An 18,664-nucleotide genomic window follows, 5' to 3' on the forward strand; every position below is an offset into this window, starting at 1 on the left:
AGTTGCTCACCCGAGCAGGGTTGGAAAGACTTATAATCTTTTTTAGTAGATAGCAACCGTTTCCTGCATGCTTAAGGCACCCCAGGCACTGTGGCTTACTCTACAAACCATACTCAGATTTGCAGAACTCAACAGCGTTTGTTGGCTGGAAGCCAGCGCATAGTTTCACACTTAATGCGCTTCTTGAATCGTGGGTTAAAGACCCCGGTGCTGTTTTACAGGCTTAATCTAAGAATTATTTAAAACAGTGGATGTGCGAGTACCCAAAGTTGAATATGCGACGTTTTCTTGTCACTAAAAAGAAGTAGGACCCCACAATAAACCTTTGGCCGGCTCATTTACACACGACGCCTTCCGTAGTATTTTTGCAAAAGCTGTTTGCTGGGCTCCGGAGAAGGCAAAAGACTGAAGACATAATCGCTCGAGGCAGCCGGCCGGAAGGGCTCCCGTGGCTTCCTGCGTTGGTTCCTTAGACAGTGTCACCGCGGGCTGGGACTTTGGCCTCGGGGTGGCAGGCGCCACTGCAGCCACTGTGCAGCGTGCGGGCAGGCCTCGTGGTCCCAGGCGCGCGGCGGGGTCCCCAACGGGCCCATCCTCCATTTGTACATCACCACCGGCGTCAGGCCGCTCCCTCCTGCCGCCGCCCTGTGCAGTGACTTCCCGGAGGCGCCGCGATCCCCGGCTGGAGGAAGGACGCAGGAGGGCTCCCGGAGGATGGCACCGGAGAGCTGAGGCCGCCGCACCCCGGCACCCCGCGTAGGTCTCCACATTTATCTCCCTTTGCTCTCCCAAGGCTCCAGCTGCGGAGCCTCCTGCAACCTGCGTTCCACAATCTGGGCGCCGGCTTTGGAGGGCTCCCGGTTTCCGAGATGACTGACACCTGGGCTCCACTGTCCAGCTCTGGGGCTCCAGCGCCAGTCGGGGTCCCTCAGGGCTGCTACCGAGGTCCCTGGGCGGGTCCTAGGATCCAGGGTCTTCCCCGGACTTTGCTTCCGAGGCTTTGCGCCCTGCAGAGCGCTGGGGTAAAGAAAGGTGGAAGAAGGTGGGTCCTGCGGCCCTGCCACATTTATACTTCAAGGTCAACTGCCGTTTTTTGTTAAATGTTTGGGATTTCACGGCCCTAGTACTACAGCAAGTTAAATCTCTGATAAAACAGCTTTCTGCATTATTTATTCACTGAGAGAGTTGTTGACTTGTAGGACTATCTCAACTATCCCTCAGCTTGACAAAAAGATCACTTAAGATGCAAATATTCACAAGAAAATAGCGATTGCTGAGATTGTGTTAATATATTTAAGATTATAAACAAGGAGGAGAGGTGCATTTAAGTATTACTTTTCGTGCTGCTTTGGAGAAGGGTTTAAATACTTAATGATAGCTTTGAAATTAAGAATCAGTCAGGGAAGAAAAAATATCTTACTTTCAGTTGTAGATTGTGGCAATTCATTTGTGCTGGGTAGATTAGAACAATGTCTCTATTTGTTTTACATAAACATTTTTATACCGTAATTACAAAAATTTGTTTTTTTTTTTTTCAACTGGGCACAAACTTAGACATATTTGGGAGGAGGAAATCCCAATGGAGGAATTGCCACCAAAACCATCCCAACCCTCCACTCCCCCCCACCCCTCCACTTTCCCCACCTCTTCCCTCCCACCCTGGGCAAATTGGACTGCTGGCAAGTCTGTGGGACGTTTTTTTTTTTTTTGGTTTTTCGAGACAGGGTTTCTCTGTGGTTTTGGAGCCCGTCCTGGAACTAGCTCTTGTAGACCAGGTTGGTCTCGAACTCACAGAGATCCGCCTGCCTCTGCCTCCCAAGTGCTGGGATTAAAGGCGTGCGCCACCACCGCCCGGCTGTGGGACGTTTTCTTGGTTAATGATTGATGAGGGAGGACCCAGGCCACTGAGGCACTCCTGGGCACCTAGTAGAAAAAAAGCAAAGCAATAGAAAGTGGGTGTTCCTCCGTGGTCTCTGCTTCAGTTGCTTCCAGGTTGCCTTGAGTTCTTGCCTTGTTATCCCTCAATGGACAATAACCTGGGGTGTGTAAACCAAATAAGCCCTCTCCTCACAAAGTTGCTTGTGGTTATGATGTTTATATAGAAACCAAAGCAAGACAACTTGATTATGATGTGGGGAATCAAAAGTACTCCCCACTGAGCCACATTTCTAGCCCTAGAAAGAATAGATCTTGGCCGGGCGATGGTGGCGCACTCCTTTAATCGCAGCACTTGGGAGGCAGAGGCAGGCGGATCTCTGTGAGTTCGAGACTAGCCTGGTCTACAGAGCTAGTTCCAGGACAGGCTCCAAAGCCACAGAGAAACCCTGTCTTGAAAAACCAAAAAAAAGAAAGAATAGATCTTGAATACCATAATGCCAGTCATTAAAAAAAAAAACAAAAACCAACAGCTTTCTTTTTACTTTCACAGTCGGGTTTCTTGTTGATAGTTCACTAAATAAAATCTAATTCAGCATCAAAACACATTTTCTGTTTTATTGCAGTTGACTGTAGTCTGGTTTTGGGATGCAGATGTCAGCTTGGAACCTTGGTACCCAACTCAACCTAGGAGCAGCGTTCTTTAAATGGTGAGGTGGCTCTGTGGGCAAGCTGGGCAAGCAGGGATCACAAGGGGCTCTCTCTCTCTCTCTCTCTCTCTCTCTCTCTCTCTCTCTCGTGATTTAAATCTAAACCCTCAGACCTTTTTAGTTAGGAAGATGGCTTCTCACATGCTTGGATGAACTGAGTGGAGTAACCAAGAACTTACCTCAGTTTCCCACTTATTTCCTTCTGAAAACGTCTCCCACAGAGCCTCAAGGGAGAACTGCCGTTATTTCCTCCTAGGGCTGAGCGAGCCTGGATTTTCCTCTGTAGAGTTACACATGGGATGGCTGAAAAATCACTCTGTGTACCTACCTACTTAACAACCTTTAAACCTTCTTGTCAAAACCCCACAGGAGTAACTTCTAACTCTCCACTAGTCGCCATGGCTGTAGTTTTGTTGTTATGTCCTTAGTGTCAGGTGGTGAGGGAGGATATATATATATTCTTCACACACACACACACACGCAGGCACACACGCACGCACACACACCCCTGCACACCTAGGTTGAGTTCCTGCCTGGTGCATACTATACACACATTCAATATTGAAGAAACCCCAAGGTCTTTACAAATTATTTTGAGTTAGAGTTTGACCAAGTCGCTCAGGCTGACCTTGACTTTGTGGTTACCTCAGCCTCCTGAGTAGTGCTGAGATTATGGGTACTACCGTTTTCCAGCTGTTGTACTGTTTTGAGAGGCATGGTGGCCTTGGTGATGCTATTTCTAGGGAGAGAATGAAGCCCTTTCCCTTTGTATCCCCTCTTTGTGACTGTCCTCATTTTAGAGAAAACAGGGACATATTTTGCCTGTAATATTGTAGACAACATTGGGAATAGGAGCGCAGGACATTTTGGGTAGAGGAAGAAAGGAATTTAGTCATCCGAGTGTACATTTTTCACTCTGAATCCCCAGCTGACGTCACCAGGCAGTCTAGGCTGGCCTTGGATTAATCCTTCTGTCTCAGCCTCCACAGTGCTAAAACTACAGCACGTGCCACCAACCCTAGCTCCCCCTGCCCCACTCGAGATGATCACATATTGGAGAGCTGAATTTTACATGGTACTGAGGTTTTTCTCATGAGAATATGGAGCAGCTCTAGTATGCTTGCTTGTTTGCTCTCTGGTCCTTTTATGTCTTCTCTGTCCCTCTTCCCTTGGCCTCCAAGCCTCCTCTCATTGGATGGGTCTGGGTTGTATATATATGCACATACACACACACACGTGTGTGTGTGTGTGAAACACATATATTTTCCTCTGTTGAAAGAAGGTTGCCATTTGAAGGCAGGGAGAGTTTTCTCCTTTGCTGTGTTGTATGTCCCTCTGCATTGATGTCTTACATGTTAGTTCTTGCAGCAGAGTGGGTGGGACCTGCCGAGTGGGCTCACAGGATTGGCTGAGCTCTGTCTGAGCCTTTGCCCTGATTTTGGTGCAGGCCAACTGGAGGTCTGCCTCTTTGTGCCTGATGCTTGCCCTTTAGCCTTGCTTGGCCACACCCATCACTCCTTTGCCAAAACTGCTCAAACAGGGTTCTCTGGTGAAAGGAAGGTGTGCAGGAGAGCAGTGATCAAGTTCCCATTCTGGAATTTCATCCTGGCGGGAAACATGAGAGCTTTTTGATGAGGGTCAGCCAGGTGAGACTCCACGGCAAGGCCACATGGGTGCTATCACATCAACCTCCTTGGTGTTGATATGACACAAGCCAGAGGGATGTTCAGATGGAGCCTGCTGCTTTCTCTTGGTGGGCATTGACTTAGCACCGGCATTACAGGGAAGAGAGAGGAGCAGAGTGGTTGCTCATTCTGTTGTCTAGGCCAGCCCTGGTTTATGTTGTTAGTTGAAGTGCCTAGGGAAAAAAAGTCATCCCTACATTAAACAATATATAGATCTGACTAATAATTGTGGAGGGTTGGAATATTGCAGACCTGGAGCCAAATTATCTTAGTCCCCTGTGACTCTTAGGTCAACCCCTTTGGAGTATATGGTGGTTTGAATGCGAATGCCACATCCCATACACATTTGAATGCTTAGTCCCCAGTTAGTAGAACTGTTTAGGAAGGATCAGGAATGGTGGCCTTGTTAGAGTAGTTGTGACCTTGTTGGAGGAGGTGTGTCACCAGAGGTGGGATCTGAGGTTTCAAAAACACAGGCCAGGTCTAGTCTCTCTCGGCCTGCTGATTAGGATACGAAACTTCTCAGCTACTGCTCCAGCACCATGTCTGTCTATTTTCTCCATGATGGTCACGGATTAACCCTCTGAAACTGTAAACAACTCCCCAATTAAATGCTTCTTTTTTATAAGAGTTGCCTTGGTCATAGTGTCTCCTCACAGCAGTAGAACTGTAGCTAAGAGAACGTATAAGGACAGGCAGCCTGGTTTCCGCTAACTCCAAAACTGACTGTCATCAGAACACATCTGCACCTGATAGCTGATGTGTCCTGGCTTCTTAGCAACCCACCGACCTGATGCTTCCATCAATATATTTCAAAATGTCTTGATTTATAATTTTCTTTGTTGTGTTTCTATTAAAAAAAAAAACTTTCTATAAAAAAACCCCTCCATATTGGAATGTGGTATGTGGAACTCCTGGTCACAAACATTTGGCTCTAGAATAAGCTACCCCTTAGTCCTTTTCATGTGAGAGCTGTGTCCTTTGCATCACCCACACCCTGGCTTAGTTTATATTATTATTTATGCTACTGTTCGACACTTAAAGGTGTCTCTAGTTGCGGGAGAAAGCCTGTGGAGGTTCTGGTCCCTTGACACTTGTGGTTTGGTAGAGAAAACTGAGTGGTGGAGGATTATCAGTGAATAAGGAGCAGGCGGCCACAGTGGCCTGCAACTTGGTGATAACAATGCTGTGAGCTTTCTGGGAAAGGTTCCTGGAGGAGAAGTTGAGTCCACATTGCAGGCAAGGCTGCTCTAGATGTTCTTAATGTGCAGCATGCCTGCTATACTATAACCTCTTTAATCAAGTACTTAATATAAATGGTGCCATTTAAATGAAAACAGAGGAATGAGGGCCTGGGTGTGGCTCTGTGGTTGGGCCCATGGAGAAAAAAGCAGATGGAAGATTTTGAGCTCTCCACCAAAACCTGGCAGGAGTAAGGAAGTCCCCAGGGTCACCCATTTTACCTTCTCTTTTTATCCCCCATCCCTTCTCTCTCTCTCTCTCTCTCTCTCTCTCTCTCTCTCTCTCTCTCTCTCTCTCTCTCTTTCTTTCTCTTTCTCTCTTTCTCTCTAACAATCACAAAGGATTAAAGGTGGTCACTGGCCTTGGCTGGCCTGGAATATACTGTGTAGGCCAAGCTGGCCTCAGACTCACAGAGATCCACCTGCTTGTGCCTTCTGAGTGCTGGGATGAAAGGCGTTCACCACCACACCTGGCCTCTTTGTTTTCCTTTGGATAAGATGTTCAAAGCGTTTCATCTTCTGCGTTATGGCTCAGTACAGAACGTCACTGTGGAATGAGCCAGGCTCTTTGATTTCTGTGTTGTGGGGGTGAGGAGTCCTAAGGCCTGGAGCTCACAGAGACAATTGTCAATGCCGAGTGTGTTCACGATTCTGCGCCTATGAACCAACACAGTCTCGGATTCATGTCTAAAAGCCAGCTGCATAGACATTTGTTGTTGGCTTTCTCTGTTAGTTCACATGGGGTCTCTGTTTACTGTTGTCCATGGCCTCACTTCCTAGGGTGGCTTCTCTGATGCCCAGGCTCTCTGGGGCCTGCAGGCCATTGTCCTTCTCACACTCTCCATCCTGAGCTCACACTGAGGGATTCTGAAGCCCCTAGAATAAACCTCAAAGCCTATCTCAGGGCATCTTTTCACCAACGGTGCTACTTGGATATCTCAAAAACCTGCTGCCTTTACAGAATACAAGGTTACCTAAGATTCAGGACAAGCATAGAAACATTCTAAGTGTCCTTCAGAGAAATTCTTGGCACGTCAGGGTCATATGAAAGAAGGCCATCTGGACTTTGAAGACTAATTTGTGGGGCAAACTCATTCTTGTGGAAGCATGCATACTCCAGTTTCAGAGGATTTTCTAATTCCCTGTAGGTACAGCTCACGGCTGGGCCCATCTCCATCCTCCTCCTCGGGGTTCCACGGAGGGTTCTCCATGAACTTGGTCCCCTTCTGCCGGCAACCCCTGGGCAGGAGACATGGCTCTCCTCAGATGGGGACTGGGAAGACAGAACGTCCACCGGTCGAGCAGGGTGCTCCTGCTGAAACTCACAGTCATCGTCATCTCTGTGCTTCTGCTTTGTGAATATTTCATCTATTACCTCGTCATCTTTCGGTGCCATTGGCCAGAGGTGAAGACGCTAGCCCCTGGTGATGACCAGGAGCCTGTACTGAAAGCCATGTTTCTGGCTGACACTCACTTGCTTGGGGAGATAAGAGGCCACTGGCTGGACAAATTACGGAGGTAAGAGGTGGAAATCCTTCTGAGATTCCACAGGCAGAAAGGCATGGCTCTGACTCCACGGGTCAGCTGCAAAGCTTCTGGCTCCAGCTGCTTTTCCTTTTAACGAGGCACGGGAGATTTTGAATTTTCTCCTACCAGTCATTAAGTACATATTATAGGCAGAGCCCTGTAATTAGGGCGTGGCCTGGGCTGCTGACCCGTTCTGGGAGTTTGGTGAGTCTGTAAGTCCTGCCTCCTTGTCAGTCGCTGGGTTAGCACGGGGAAACCTCACAGCTGTGTGAGGCAGGTTCCCACACAGGCTCTGGCATGTGGGAGTGGCCCCTGGGCAGGAGGATACTTGGTGTGGGGTATGAGTCTGAGCACATTGGGTTTTTGGCTTCTCAGGGTAGCCAGAGGCACAAGGATGGGTGAGGTCTTGCCTCTTCAACTCTGACCTTTTCCAGCTTCATCTGTTTTGTTCTCACCATCTGCACTTTTGGGCTTTGTCTAGTGGCTTACAGAGGTCAGTCCCTCTGGGCAGTTTCAAGTTCTGTGTCCCACTGCCCTTTTGCTGTTCTCCACAGAGCTACCTCTTTCTCTGGAATGACAAACCTTTAAGGAGTGATGTATACTGGATATTTGGGGTCTAAAAAAAACTTACTCTGATTAAAATAAAGAAACAACCTTCTTTTATTTCTGTATAGCAGGATGTAACATTCCTCTTTACAGGGGAAGCATCCTGGAGCAAACCATAGGATGAGGGAAGGGGGGGTCATAGGTCAGAGACAGGAGCTAGAGTGGGTGCGGAAGAAGTTCAGGCTGAGGACCAGGGCCCCTCTGTGAGCCTGTGCTGTCATTGCACAAGCACCATCTAGTTTAACCCCATCATGATCCCGCGAAAGGGGGTTCTTTCCATTTTAAATAAAGAAATTAATTCTTTTTGGAGACAGTCTCTCTATGGAGTCAACGTTAGCCTTGAACTCATGACCTTCCTGCCTCTTCCTCCCAGTACTGGGATAACAGGAGCGCACCACCATAGAGGCAACATTTTTTTTGTTTTTTGTTTTTTTTTCTCATTACTAAGAAGACTGAGAATTGGTGGGAATATTCGCAGGGCTACACTGATCAACAGATGAAGCTGGGCTTTTTAAAATTTTATTTTTTTATTTTTTAATCTTACGTGCATTGGTAATTTGCCTGCATGTATATGTGTGTATGTGCGCGGGGGGGGGGTTTGGAATTAAAGGAAAAGTATCAAAAAAGTATCCAAGTTCTCAGCATAAAGGAGATTATTTGCCCCAGAGAGACAAAGGCCAGGGAATAAGAAACAAAGACAAACAAAGGGGAAAAGAAACAAAGAAGTTGAGGACAAGGGAGACAGAGCAGGATGTTTGTCCAGTTTTTTTTTTTTGTTTTTTTTTTTTTTTTGTTTTTTTTTTTGGTTTTTCGAGACAGGGTTTCTCTGTTGTTTTGGAGCCTGTCCTGGAACTAGCTCTTGTAGACCAGGCTGGTCTCGAACTCACAGAGATCCGCCTGCCTCTGCCTCCCAAGTGCTGGGATTAAAGGCGTGCGCCACCACTGCCCGGCCAGGATGTTTGTCCAGAAGTGGAACAAAGGACTACCTCTGGATAGACATGGCCCTACAAAAATGGCTGTTTATAAAGGAAGAAGGAGAATCCCTTGTTAGGATGAGGTGTTTAATTTTAATTGGGCGTCACAGAATGGGAAAAGATCTTCACTAACCCCACATCAGACAGAGGTCTGATCTCCAAAATATATAAAGAACTCAAGAAATTGGACACCAAAAGATCACATAATCCAGTACAAAAATGGAGTACAGACCTCTCAACAGAGGAATCTAAAATGGCTGAAAGACACTTAAGGAAATGTTCAACATCCTTAGTCATCAGAGAAATGCAAACCAAAACAACTCTGAGATTCCATCTTACACCTGTAAGAATGGCCAAAATCAAAAACACTGATGACAGCTTATGCTGGAGAGGTTGTGGGGGAAAAGGGAACACTTCTGCATTGCTGGTAGGAATGCAAGCTGGTACAACCCCTTTGGATGTCAGTGTGGTGATTTCTCAGAAACTTAGGAAACAACCTTCCTCAAGACTCAGTAATACCACTTTTGGGTATATATCCAAAGGATGCTCAATCTGCCACAAGGACATGTGCTCAACTGTTCATAGCAGCTTTGTTTGTTATAGCCAGAACCTGGAAACAACCTAAATGCCCCTCGACTGAAGAATGGATAAGAAAAATGTGGTACATTTACACAATGGAGTACTACAACAGCAGAAAAAAATAATGACAGCTTGAATTTTGCAGGAAAATAGATGGAGCTAAAAAACATTTTGAGTGAGGTAATCCAGATACAGAAAGACAATTATCACATGTACTCACTCATAGGTGGTTTTTAAACATAAAGCAAAGAAAGCCAGCCTACAAACCACAACCCCAGAGAACTTAGACAACAATAAGGACACTAAGAGAGACATACATAGATATAATCTAATGGGAAGTAGAAAAAGACAAGATCTCCTGAGTAAATTGGGAACATGGGGACCTTGGGGGAAGACTGAAGGGGGAGGGTAGAGACAGGGAGGGGAGCAGAGAAAAATGTAGAGCTCAATAAATATCAATAAAAAAATAATAAATAAAAAATAAAAAAAATTTAATTGGGCGTGATAATGAGGTGAGCCAAAGGAGGGCTTTGGTTGCTGGATTTCAATATTTTGATAGTCTTGGTAGTCAGCCTCAGGAGGAGGAAGTGGCCAAATAATGAACTAGACCTTTTGGCTAACTTTAGGAAAGTAATCTAATGGTTTTTAGCAAGGCAGAAGGAATCAGGGAGAAGGGCAAGGCCTGCCAGGGCCATGTTTGCCATGGTCACTGTACCTAGGTTGGCCACCCCTGGAACTGGATTACAGACAGTTGTGAGCTGCCCTGTGGGTGCTGGGGATTGAACTCAGGTCCTCTGGAAGAGTAGCCAGTGCTCTTGACCGCTGAATCTCTCCAGCCCCAGGAGTTGGGCTTTTAAGCTATTGCCTGTCAGACCGCACACCCTAGATGCCTTTCAGGGTTCCTGTCAGCTTGAGGGCGATCACCCATGTCTGGAATGGACTGGATTTACTGTTGCTATTTCTTTCTTTGTTTTCCTGTAACTCTGAAGTTGAGGTCTTTTTTAAGAAGGGAGCTTGAGTTGAGTTTGAAGCTAGGTAGAGCCTACATGCCCAACACCACAAAACAAAAACAAAAAACAGAAAGAATCCTAGGCTGCAGGTATGGTGTAAACCTACTGGGCCTCTCTGGAAGCTATGCTACGTCCTTTCAAATCCCTGGAGTTCTCTTGTTGGACTGATGGTATCAGGGCATTTGCGGGTTGGGGAAGAGCAGCCTAAAATTCCCTAAATTTGATCAGATGCAAATCAGTTGGTTGTTCCAAAGATGAGGGCTGGAAATCAAGATTAGAGCTGTGGGAGACAGAGAATGGGATCATTATTTAATTCTTTGTGTTTGCTTTTACTTAATTGACTTATTTATAAGAGGCTCTCATCATGTAGCCATGACTGTCTTCCTGGAACTTGCTATGTAGATGAGGCTGACCCTAAGATCATAGAGCTCTGCTTGTCTCTGTCTCCTGAGTGCTGGGATTTAACACAGGCATGACTGCAGCAGGCTAATCCACCTTCTAAATGACTGAGAAGGCCCGAGTAACTCCTTTCACCCAAGAAAAGAACTGATGTTTTAATTTCTCTCAAGGGAGTGGCAAATGGAGAGAGCCTTTCAGACAGCTCTGTGGTTGCTGCAGCCAGAAGTCGTCTTCATTTTGGGGGACATCTTTGATGAAGGGAAGTGGAGCACGCCCCAGGTAGGATCTGGGTTCTGAATCTGCTTCAAGGATTCACTTTGGCAGCCTAGGCAGTCCGTGACATTCTAGCGGCTTCGGTTGGGAGTTTTTCTTAATTCTGAAGATGGAAATGCATCGTCCTATGGCCAGGGCGTCGCTCACCTTTGGACTGGGTGTTTAGCATGTCTGGGGCCCTTAGTTTGGTTCCTAGCCCCCCAAATGTAGTCTGTTTTGAAGATGCTTAGGGTTTTTGGTCATCTAATCTTTTATTATCTATGTAGGAAATATGTGGTTAGGCTGATATCATTTATATAATTGGAACACAGTCCTATAACCTTCTGGGAAAAGTACAAATAGGCAAGATGGTGCTAATTCCCTTGTAGTGGAATTACAGGGTACATGCTGGGATAGACATTCACTTTATAGGTTTCTTTTCTTCCTTTGGTGGCATGGCAGATTGAACCCAGCGTCTTGTGTGTCTAGGCAAGCACTCTACCACTGAGCTACAGTCTAGACCCTAATTTTATCCGCCTGTTTAACTGTACATCGAGGGCATTAGTTACTGGCCATTGTCCTCTGCTTTCTTTTGTCTGTGTGAGAGTTGAAGAAGGAGCCACAGGGACCTGGTGTGAGGTTCCCTGTACTCAGGGCCCGAGACCCCTGCTAGGTAAGGGGATGAGACTGTACATCTGTCAACAACAGGCGAGAGCTCTCAGACTGCTCTGCTTAAAAAGAAGGAGTATTCTTGCTGTTGATTAAAAATGTTCGGCCACTAATGTTTTTTTAGAAAGGCATTTTTTTAAAAATGGATTCTTTGTGGCTTTCATATCATGCATCCTGATCCCATTCATCTCCTTGTCCCTTTGTATCTGCCTTCTGCATCCTCTCTCCCGAAATAAAATAAAATTTAAAAGAAAAACAAAAACCCCCAAACAAAAACAACCAAATTAACTAACATCCAAAAAAAAAAAAAAAAAAAAAAGTCTCGGTGTGGAAGCTGGAGTGTGACAGACACATACACTTCAGCCCAAACATCTAAGTGTTCATTGCCCTGAGTCATTGGTCTGGTTCGAGACCACTGCTACATTTTCAATCCTGGGCTTTCACTGGGGCTCCTCTTGGATAGCCTGTTGCTGTCTTGTGCCATGAAGATCCTGCAGCTTTAAATCTACAGGTCTGGCCCCTTCCCAGGCTCCAGCAGTTTAAAGAGACTTTTCTATTGGGAAATAGTCATGACTCCATTGACATTTGCCAGAGCAGCTCCAAAGCTATTGAAGTCTTGGGAGCTGGAAAGAGAGCGCAGCAGGGGAAGGTGCTTTGCCGCCAAGCCTGCCGGCCACAGGTGCAAAGACAGAATGACACTGACACAAATAACTAAAATGTATAACAATTTAAAAGAGGTCCTGGATTGGCTACGAACCCATTCTCTAAACCACTGTACTTCCTTAGGAGCAGCCTCTAATTAAACATGAGAGAACAGAAATTATATCTTTTGAGCAATGTGACTTCAAAAGTCACAAAGTCAGGCACACAGCTGTCTAGGCACATGCACAGCCTCCCCTCGATGCCTTCTCTTAAATCTAAACTGTGGACACTTGATAAATCTGACGCTGCTTCCCATGACTCTTCCTGAAACTCTTTTCAGTGTCATGAGCCATGATCCTGGCTTCCCTGAGTGGGAAAAATTTTCAGCTTCCTGTAGCAAGTTCTACTGCATTTACCACAACTGCTAATAGATGTCTTGGAAAAGAATTAAAACTTGGTCCCTCAGTGGTGGTGTACTCCTTCAGCCCCAGCACTTGAGAGGCAGACATGGGTGACCTCTGGTCTACAAAGCCAGTTCCAGGACAGTCAGGGCTATACAAAAAAACCCAGTCGCGAAAGATAACCAAACCAAACCAAACCAAACCAAACCAAACCAAACCAAACCAAACCAAACACTTTGTCATCGTGCGGAAGATGGGTTGCCTTCTCCAATCAAAACAGGATCCTGTTTTTGCCGGAGGAAGGAGGGTTTGAGGCTCTCAGCTGTGGCTCTTGTTCCCGTAGGCCTGGGCGGATGATGTCCAGCGGTTTCAGAAGATGTTCAGGCACGGCAGCCACGTGCAGCTGAAGGTGGTTATCGGCAATCATGACATTGGCTTCCACTATCAGTGAGTACTGTGCGGAAGAATCGCGCCCCAAGAACGCTTGCTCAACCATTATTAGTATTTTAAAGTTGTCAAGACGTGGGGAAAGCCATATTTGTGTTTTACTGAAGAAATTTGTTTTCCTTCAAAGATGGAAGTTCGGAAATGGAGGCTCCTTAAGGAATTAAAAAACTTTTTTTGGCATATTTACACCTTCGGCAAATACCTAGCATGAGTGAGTTGTATGTGCCATGAGAAGAATCTAACTTAAAATGTAATTAATTAAATATTTTTATTTATTATTTTTTGAGGCAGGGTTTCACTGTGTAGCTCAGGCTGCCCTGGAACTCACTATGCAGGCCGGGCTGACTCCAAACTCTGCCTGCCTCTGCTCCCAAGTGATGGGATTGAAAGAGTCACCACACTCGGCGATTGATTGATTGATTGATTGATTGATTGATTGATTTTGTCTGACCCTCAAACTTGCGATCCTCCTGCCTTCAACCTCTGGATGAAAATGGACACTTCATGTCAAACTGTTATTGAAGTCAGAATATAAGTCCACACACCGTTGGCTAGCTCACACTATGTGTGCTATGACGCTTCTGTGGCAGATAGTTTAAGTACTTTCTGTGTACCAGCTTCTCCATGCTCTTTTGCTTATTGTCCCACTGAGGTCCCAGTAACCCCCCCCCCCAATAAACAGTGGACCTGACCTTAGAGCCTCAATTGCCTGAGACCAGTTGTAAATGCCAGATTGTGGAAGCTATTTTTCATATTCATGGTAACATCACAGTGCTAAGACAGCTTGGCCTGAAAAGGGTTTCTTTTTATAATTGGATACAGGATGAGTAAATACAGAATAAAACGATTTGAAGAAGTGTTCAGCTCAGAAAGGCTCTTCTCTTGGAAAGGAGTTAAGTGAGTATTATCTATGAATTCTTATGAAACTTTTCTTTTAAAAAAAAGATGAGGTGCTGGGGGTGGATCCCAGAGCCTGAGACCCGCTGAACGGTGGTGCCAGCTCAAATCCATTGTTGTTCAAAGGTGGTTGCCATATGGTCAGGCCCGTGTCCTGTGTTACTTGGTACCTTGCTTGCTTGATGGTCACTGTGGGAATTGACAGATAGGAAACTTAGAACCAGCCACAATGAACAAATCAGTCTATGACTCTGCCTGTTCATGGTGGGTGTGGCATTGTCTGCACTGTCCCAACTGTTAGACATTCTGCAACCCACTTTGTCAGGGTGCTTTTCTGGCTCTTTTTGGTTTGCTTTTGCAGACAGCGTCTTACTATGTTGTCCATGCGGTGGCAAACTCCTGAGCTGGGACTGTAGGCTCATGCCACTGTGTGCATCATGAAGCACTTTCTCATTTGATCCAAATGTATTTGTACCATTTTACAAAGGTCACTCCGATAGGTATGATATCCTGGCACTTGGTGCCAAGTGTGTCAAATGTTCTGTAACACTCTCTAACTTCCTAGTTTATCAGCCTTAACCTTTCGAAGAGAGCAGCCTAGCCCTTAGTCTGCTTTTGGATGCCCACATCCCCAAATGAGGCCATAAGCAGGGGCACTCTGGACCTATTCTGTGTTGTCGGCCAGTACAACTTCTGGGACTGTGTGCTCTGCTCTAATCCACACAGTGGAGGGAACCTTTTCTTTTTAGTCCTGTCCCTCTGTGGTCCCACAACTCTGCTGATGGCGATACAGTGAGACCATCACTGTAAGGAGCTGGTGGTGTAAGTAGCATGGGTTTTTCACCAGTACCCCTCTTTCATAACCATGCTGCGGGCACAGGGTAGTCTCCAGCAATACCTTCCTTTGTGTAGCCAGGGGACTAATGTCCCTGAGTGACTTCTGCAGAACTGTAGTACTTCAGACATGCTTGCCAGATTTCAGGTCACTTCAGTTCCCTATACCAGAAACTGGTTACATTTTAACCAGTTTGCTGACAAGTACCTTTCCCATACCCAGGTGCTATTTCCATAGGACATAAAAGCGTTATTTTCGTGGGAGTCCATTAAAATGTAACAAAGGTAGAGGCTAGCCATTCTTGACTTTACCATCTTGGTTAGGGATTATCCAAGCATCCAAGTGATGTAGGCTTTCTGGTCATCCCTACGCTTGCACAGGTGAGACACAGGCTCAGGAGCTTGCCCAAGGACACGCTTCTAACTAGATGCTGGTTTGAGGGGTTGTCTGTCATGTAGGATTTCTCACAAATTACAAGTCAGTTCTTTCTTTCATTTGGAGCAACAGAAATAAGCCCAGCTTTATTGAATCTTGGATATAATGCTATTGTTTTGCCAGTATTAACTCACAGTCAGTTTAGCCAGGATTAAGCTGCTCTTGGGCCTGCTTCCTCACTCTATGGATGTATAATGTTGTTTCCATGGGGACAGTGGGAAAAGCGGCTCCCACACGTGCCCAGTGGCCTGACCTTCTGCCCGCTCTTGTCTGCCTCAGTTTTGTGATGGTCAACAGCGTCGCCATGGAAGGGGATGGTTGTAGTATCTGTTCTGAAGTGGAAGCTGAACTCAGAGAGATTTCTCGTAAACTGAATTGCTCCCGAGAGGTAGGAGACCATTGGAACAGCATAGGCCTCTGCACTCGTGTCTTCCAAAGGTGCCACAGTCGTGCCCTGGCTGTCAGTTGCCCAGCTCCCCATCCCTCTGCCCGAGGGCAAACACTGGGTTTGCTGGGTTAACAGGGTGACTTCTGACCAGCAGGTGCAAGGATCCAGCCAGTGTGAAGGTGAGCAGCGGCTCCCCTTTTCCACCCCCGTGTTGCTGCAGGTGAGCTTGGGGAGGAAGCTAAGTCCAGTCAACCACGCTTCTGAGAGTATCACTGATCCACTTTAATCCCGGACAGCACTACCCGCTCTACCGGGCCAGTGATGCTAACTGTTCTGGTGAAGATGCCGCTCCTCCAGAGGAAAGGAATGTCCCCTTTAAGGAGAAATACGATGTTCTTTCTCAAGAGGCCTCACAAAAGGTGTGTGTGTGTGGTGATGTGACTGCGTGCCTGTGTCACATGGAGACAGCGGGATGAACACACAGGGCCTTTGTGGTTACTAGCTTCACAAAGGGGAGGGCTTGGACACCATTTCAGATTTCAACTCAATCGCTTTGTTCCTTTTCTCTTTGGTAGATCCGCTATTTTTCCTAATCTCAATTAAAATTACATTCTCGACTAATCTTTACACTAAACATTTTTAAGTCAACTTAAATGAATTGAGTGTAACCGAAATTTAGAGTCTCATTTGGGGTGATTTAATTAGAAATGTACTTTCATATATATATATATATATATATATATATATATGTGTGTGTGTGTGTGTGTGTGTGTGTGTGTGTGTGTGTGTATGTGTGTGTACACATAAACTATAGCATTTATGTATAATGTAGGAATATATTAAAATGTAAATTTATAAATGCTAAATGTAAATATAAGTTTATATTTCAAATATAAATATATTTGTGGAAAATATTTATGAACAAATTTATAAAAATAAAGTAGTAATATACAAGTCTGTAATAGGAAGAGTGGATTCTAAGGTTTACTAGGAATAGGGAATCTGGGGGAAAAAAAGTCTGCCCTACCTATTAAGGATTATCGTTATTTGAATGGAGTGGGTGGCTCTGTCAGTGACCCTGGCAAAGCCATGGGTGTATCAGTGCCAGTCTGAGCATTAACTCCCTGCCTCTTCTTGGCTGCCAGCTGCTGTGGTGGCTCCAGCCTCGCCTGGTCCTGAGTGGCCACACGCACAGCGCCTGCGAGGTGCTCCACCCGGGAGGAGTCCTTGAGGTGAGCGTCCCGTCCTTCAGTTGGAGGAACAGAAACAACCCCAGCTTCATCATGGTAACGTAAACCTTTATTTTTAATCTGAAAGCTTTCTGGAGTATTGGGATCAACACGGTAATCAACTATTTAATGGCCGCAATCTGTAAAAACATACAAAAGCCAGAAATCAATCGCCCTCTTTGCACTCTGAGTTGTATACACCACCCCTCTGTAATCACCTGTCTGGGGACACAGAGGCAGAACATGGCTTCAGAGGGACTCTGAGGAGCATCTGCCAGAATTTTATCTCGAGAGCAGAGGTGAGGTTCAACAAGTGCCAGTTTGTTTCCAAGGAAACGGTGTCTATACATCAATAGACTTTGTCATCTCTCATTTTCTAAGTGTGCCAGGCACATGCTGCTACAGAATCCCCAAGCTGGGGAAAGGTGCTGACTCAGTGAAACGCCTTCTTTGTAACCATGGGTCTTGCACTCAGTTTTATGCTGCTGTTCTATGGTTCTACCTAGAAAAAGGTGGGGGCCCCGTGTGTTTTCAAGTTCAAGTAAGTGAAAACATTTGCTGCCTTGATTCCACACTGCGAACTGTGGAGAGACAGGGGTACTTCTGGGCGACAGTGACTGCTCTGCTATCAGACGGCAGGGACACTCTGTCCTCTTGTTCCTCTGGGACTGATGCCTCTTGGTCTCCCTTCAGGGCTACTCTACTACATGACCTTCTCCCTGAGCCAGCAGAGCTTTGGTGTCTTTCTTTTGCTAGCACCTCTGTGGCCGGTGGTGACTTGTTATGCCCAAAGTCCTTTGGTTCTGAGTGAAGAGGGCTCTTCCCTCCCAAACCCACCCGTGGGGGCCTCTAAGTCAGATTGCTGTGCCTGGGACTCACCCTTGGGACTCACTCATCAACTTTCTATTTCTTCCCCAGGGAAGTCTGACATCCAGAGACTACGCTCTCTCCAAGTGCTACCTCCCATTTGAGGACAGGGTGCTGACCACCTATGGCGCGGCAGTTAGCTTCCTTGTGCTCCTCGTCTTAGCTCACTTTGAACGCTTGCCCTCCTCTCTTCTGTCTGGTTGGAAGCGGTGCAGAATGCACACGAAAAGATGATGAAACCGGTGATTGTTGCCTCTTGGTAATATAAATCAACACCAAAGGCATAGGACTTGTGATGGGGCTCATGTGAGCCACGGAGGTGAGCAAATAGTGATTGTCCTTGTGCGCATCATGGGAATTCCAAATCATCCACGCCAGTGGCTGCAGAGTAAATGGCTACCTGTCCTGCTCTCATGCTATGAAAACGGAACATGTACTCGACAACAAGTCTGTCTTTTTGTTTTATCAAATATACGTAGAATCAAAGGTTGCATCTGTACATTATATAAATGTTATGGACACTGTCACTCGCATGCACAACACACAGCCCTTGCTTCCCCAGAAAGGACCCAGCAGTCCTGGTGCACGTTGGAGGCTTTGTGTGTACCGAAGAGGTGGATTTTCTCTGTCCCTCTCTGCAGTGGCTCTCAATTTCTCATAGATCATGAAGTTGTATCCTCAAAAGGACAGATTCAATATGCAGCAACTTGTTTCTGTGCTGATGGAATCAGATTTTTAGTTAAGTGTGATTTTCTCTTTAGGAGAAAAATCTGTCACATCTGATTCAATGCCTGTTGATGATTCAGACTTCAAAAATGGAGGACCTGGATGTTTGAATTTGAAAATAAAGCATTTTTTTCCCCTAAAGGAGTCTGGATCTTTATGATGATCGAATTTTATTTATTTATATTTCTTCTATTCTGATTCAACTCAGGGCTTCTGCATGCTGAGTGTGTGCTCTGTCGGAGTTATACATTCAGCCCCTAGAACACTTTT

General features: G+C 46.0%; 1 protein-coding gene across 3 annotated transcripts; it reads left to right on the forward strand.

Annotated features, from left to right (window-relative positions):
- The first annotated feature begins 202 nt into the window (after nt 1-202).
- On the forward strand, nt 203-18,514 carry Mppe1 (metallophosphoesterase 1). Of its 3 annotated transcripts, none has more exons than XM_057788415.1 (11): nt 203-756; nt 2,502-2,585; nt 6,660-7,029; nt 10,777-10,885; nt 12,914-13,017; nt 13,840-13,914; nt 15,464-15,572; nt 15,724-15,792; nt 15,869-15,991; nt 16,718-16,804; nt 17,720-18,514. In XM_057788415.1, the coding sequence occupies exons 3-11, from the start codon at nt 6,764-6,766 to the stop codon at nt 17,900-17,902; spliced, it is 1,125 nt and encodes a 374-aa protein (XP_057644398.1). In that variant the 5' UTR covers nt 203-756; nt 2,502-2,585; nt 6,660-6,763; the 3' UTR covers nt 17,903-18,514. The 3 variants fall into 3 exon arrangements, with proteins under 3 accessions (XP_057644398.1, XP_057644397.1, XP_057644396.1); XM_057788414.1 differs by having other exon boundaries at nt 208-756; nt 15,727-15,792; nt 16,718-16,858; XM_057788413.1 differs by having other exon boundaries at nt 209-756; nt 16,718-16,858.
- The last annotated feature ends 150 nt before the right edge of the window (nt 18,515-18,664 follow it).

Source organism: Chionomys nivalis, chromosome 14 (assembly GCF_950005125.1).
Source record: "Chionomys nivalis chromosome 14, mChiNiv1.1, whole genome shotgun sequence".
In the NCBI taxonomy this organism is placed as follows: Eukaryota; Metazoa; Chordata; class Mammalia; order Rodentia; family Cricetidae; genus Chionomys; species Chionomys nivalis.

Coding starts and splice junctions, on each gene's coding strand:
- Mppe1 (XM_057788413.1), top strand. CDS start 6,764: ATGGCTCTCCTCAGATGGGGACTGGGAAGACAGAACGTCCACCGGTCG. Junction 13,915..15,463: donor TTCTCTTGGAAAGGAGTTAA/GTGAGTATTATC, acceptor TGTCTGCCTCAG/TTTTGTGATGGTCAACAGCG. Junction 15,992..16,717: donor CTCAAGAGGCCTCACAAAAG/GTGTGTGTGTGT, acceptor CTTGGCTGCCAG/CTGCTGTGGTGGCTCCAGCC.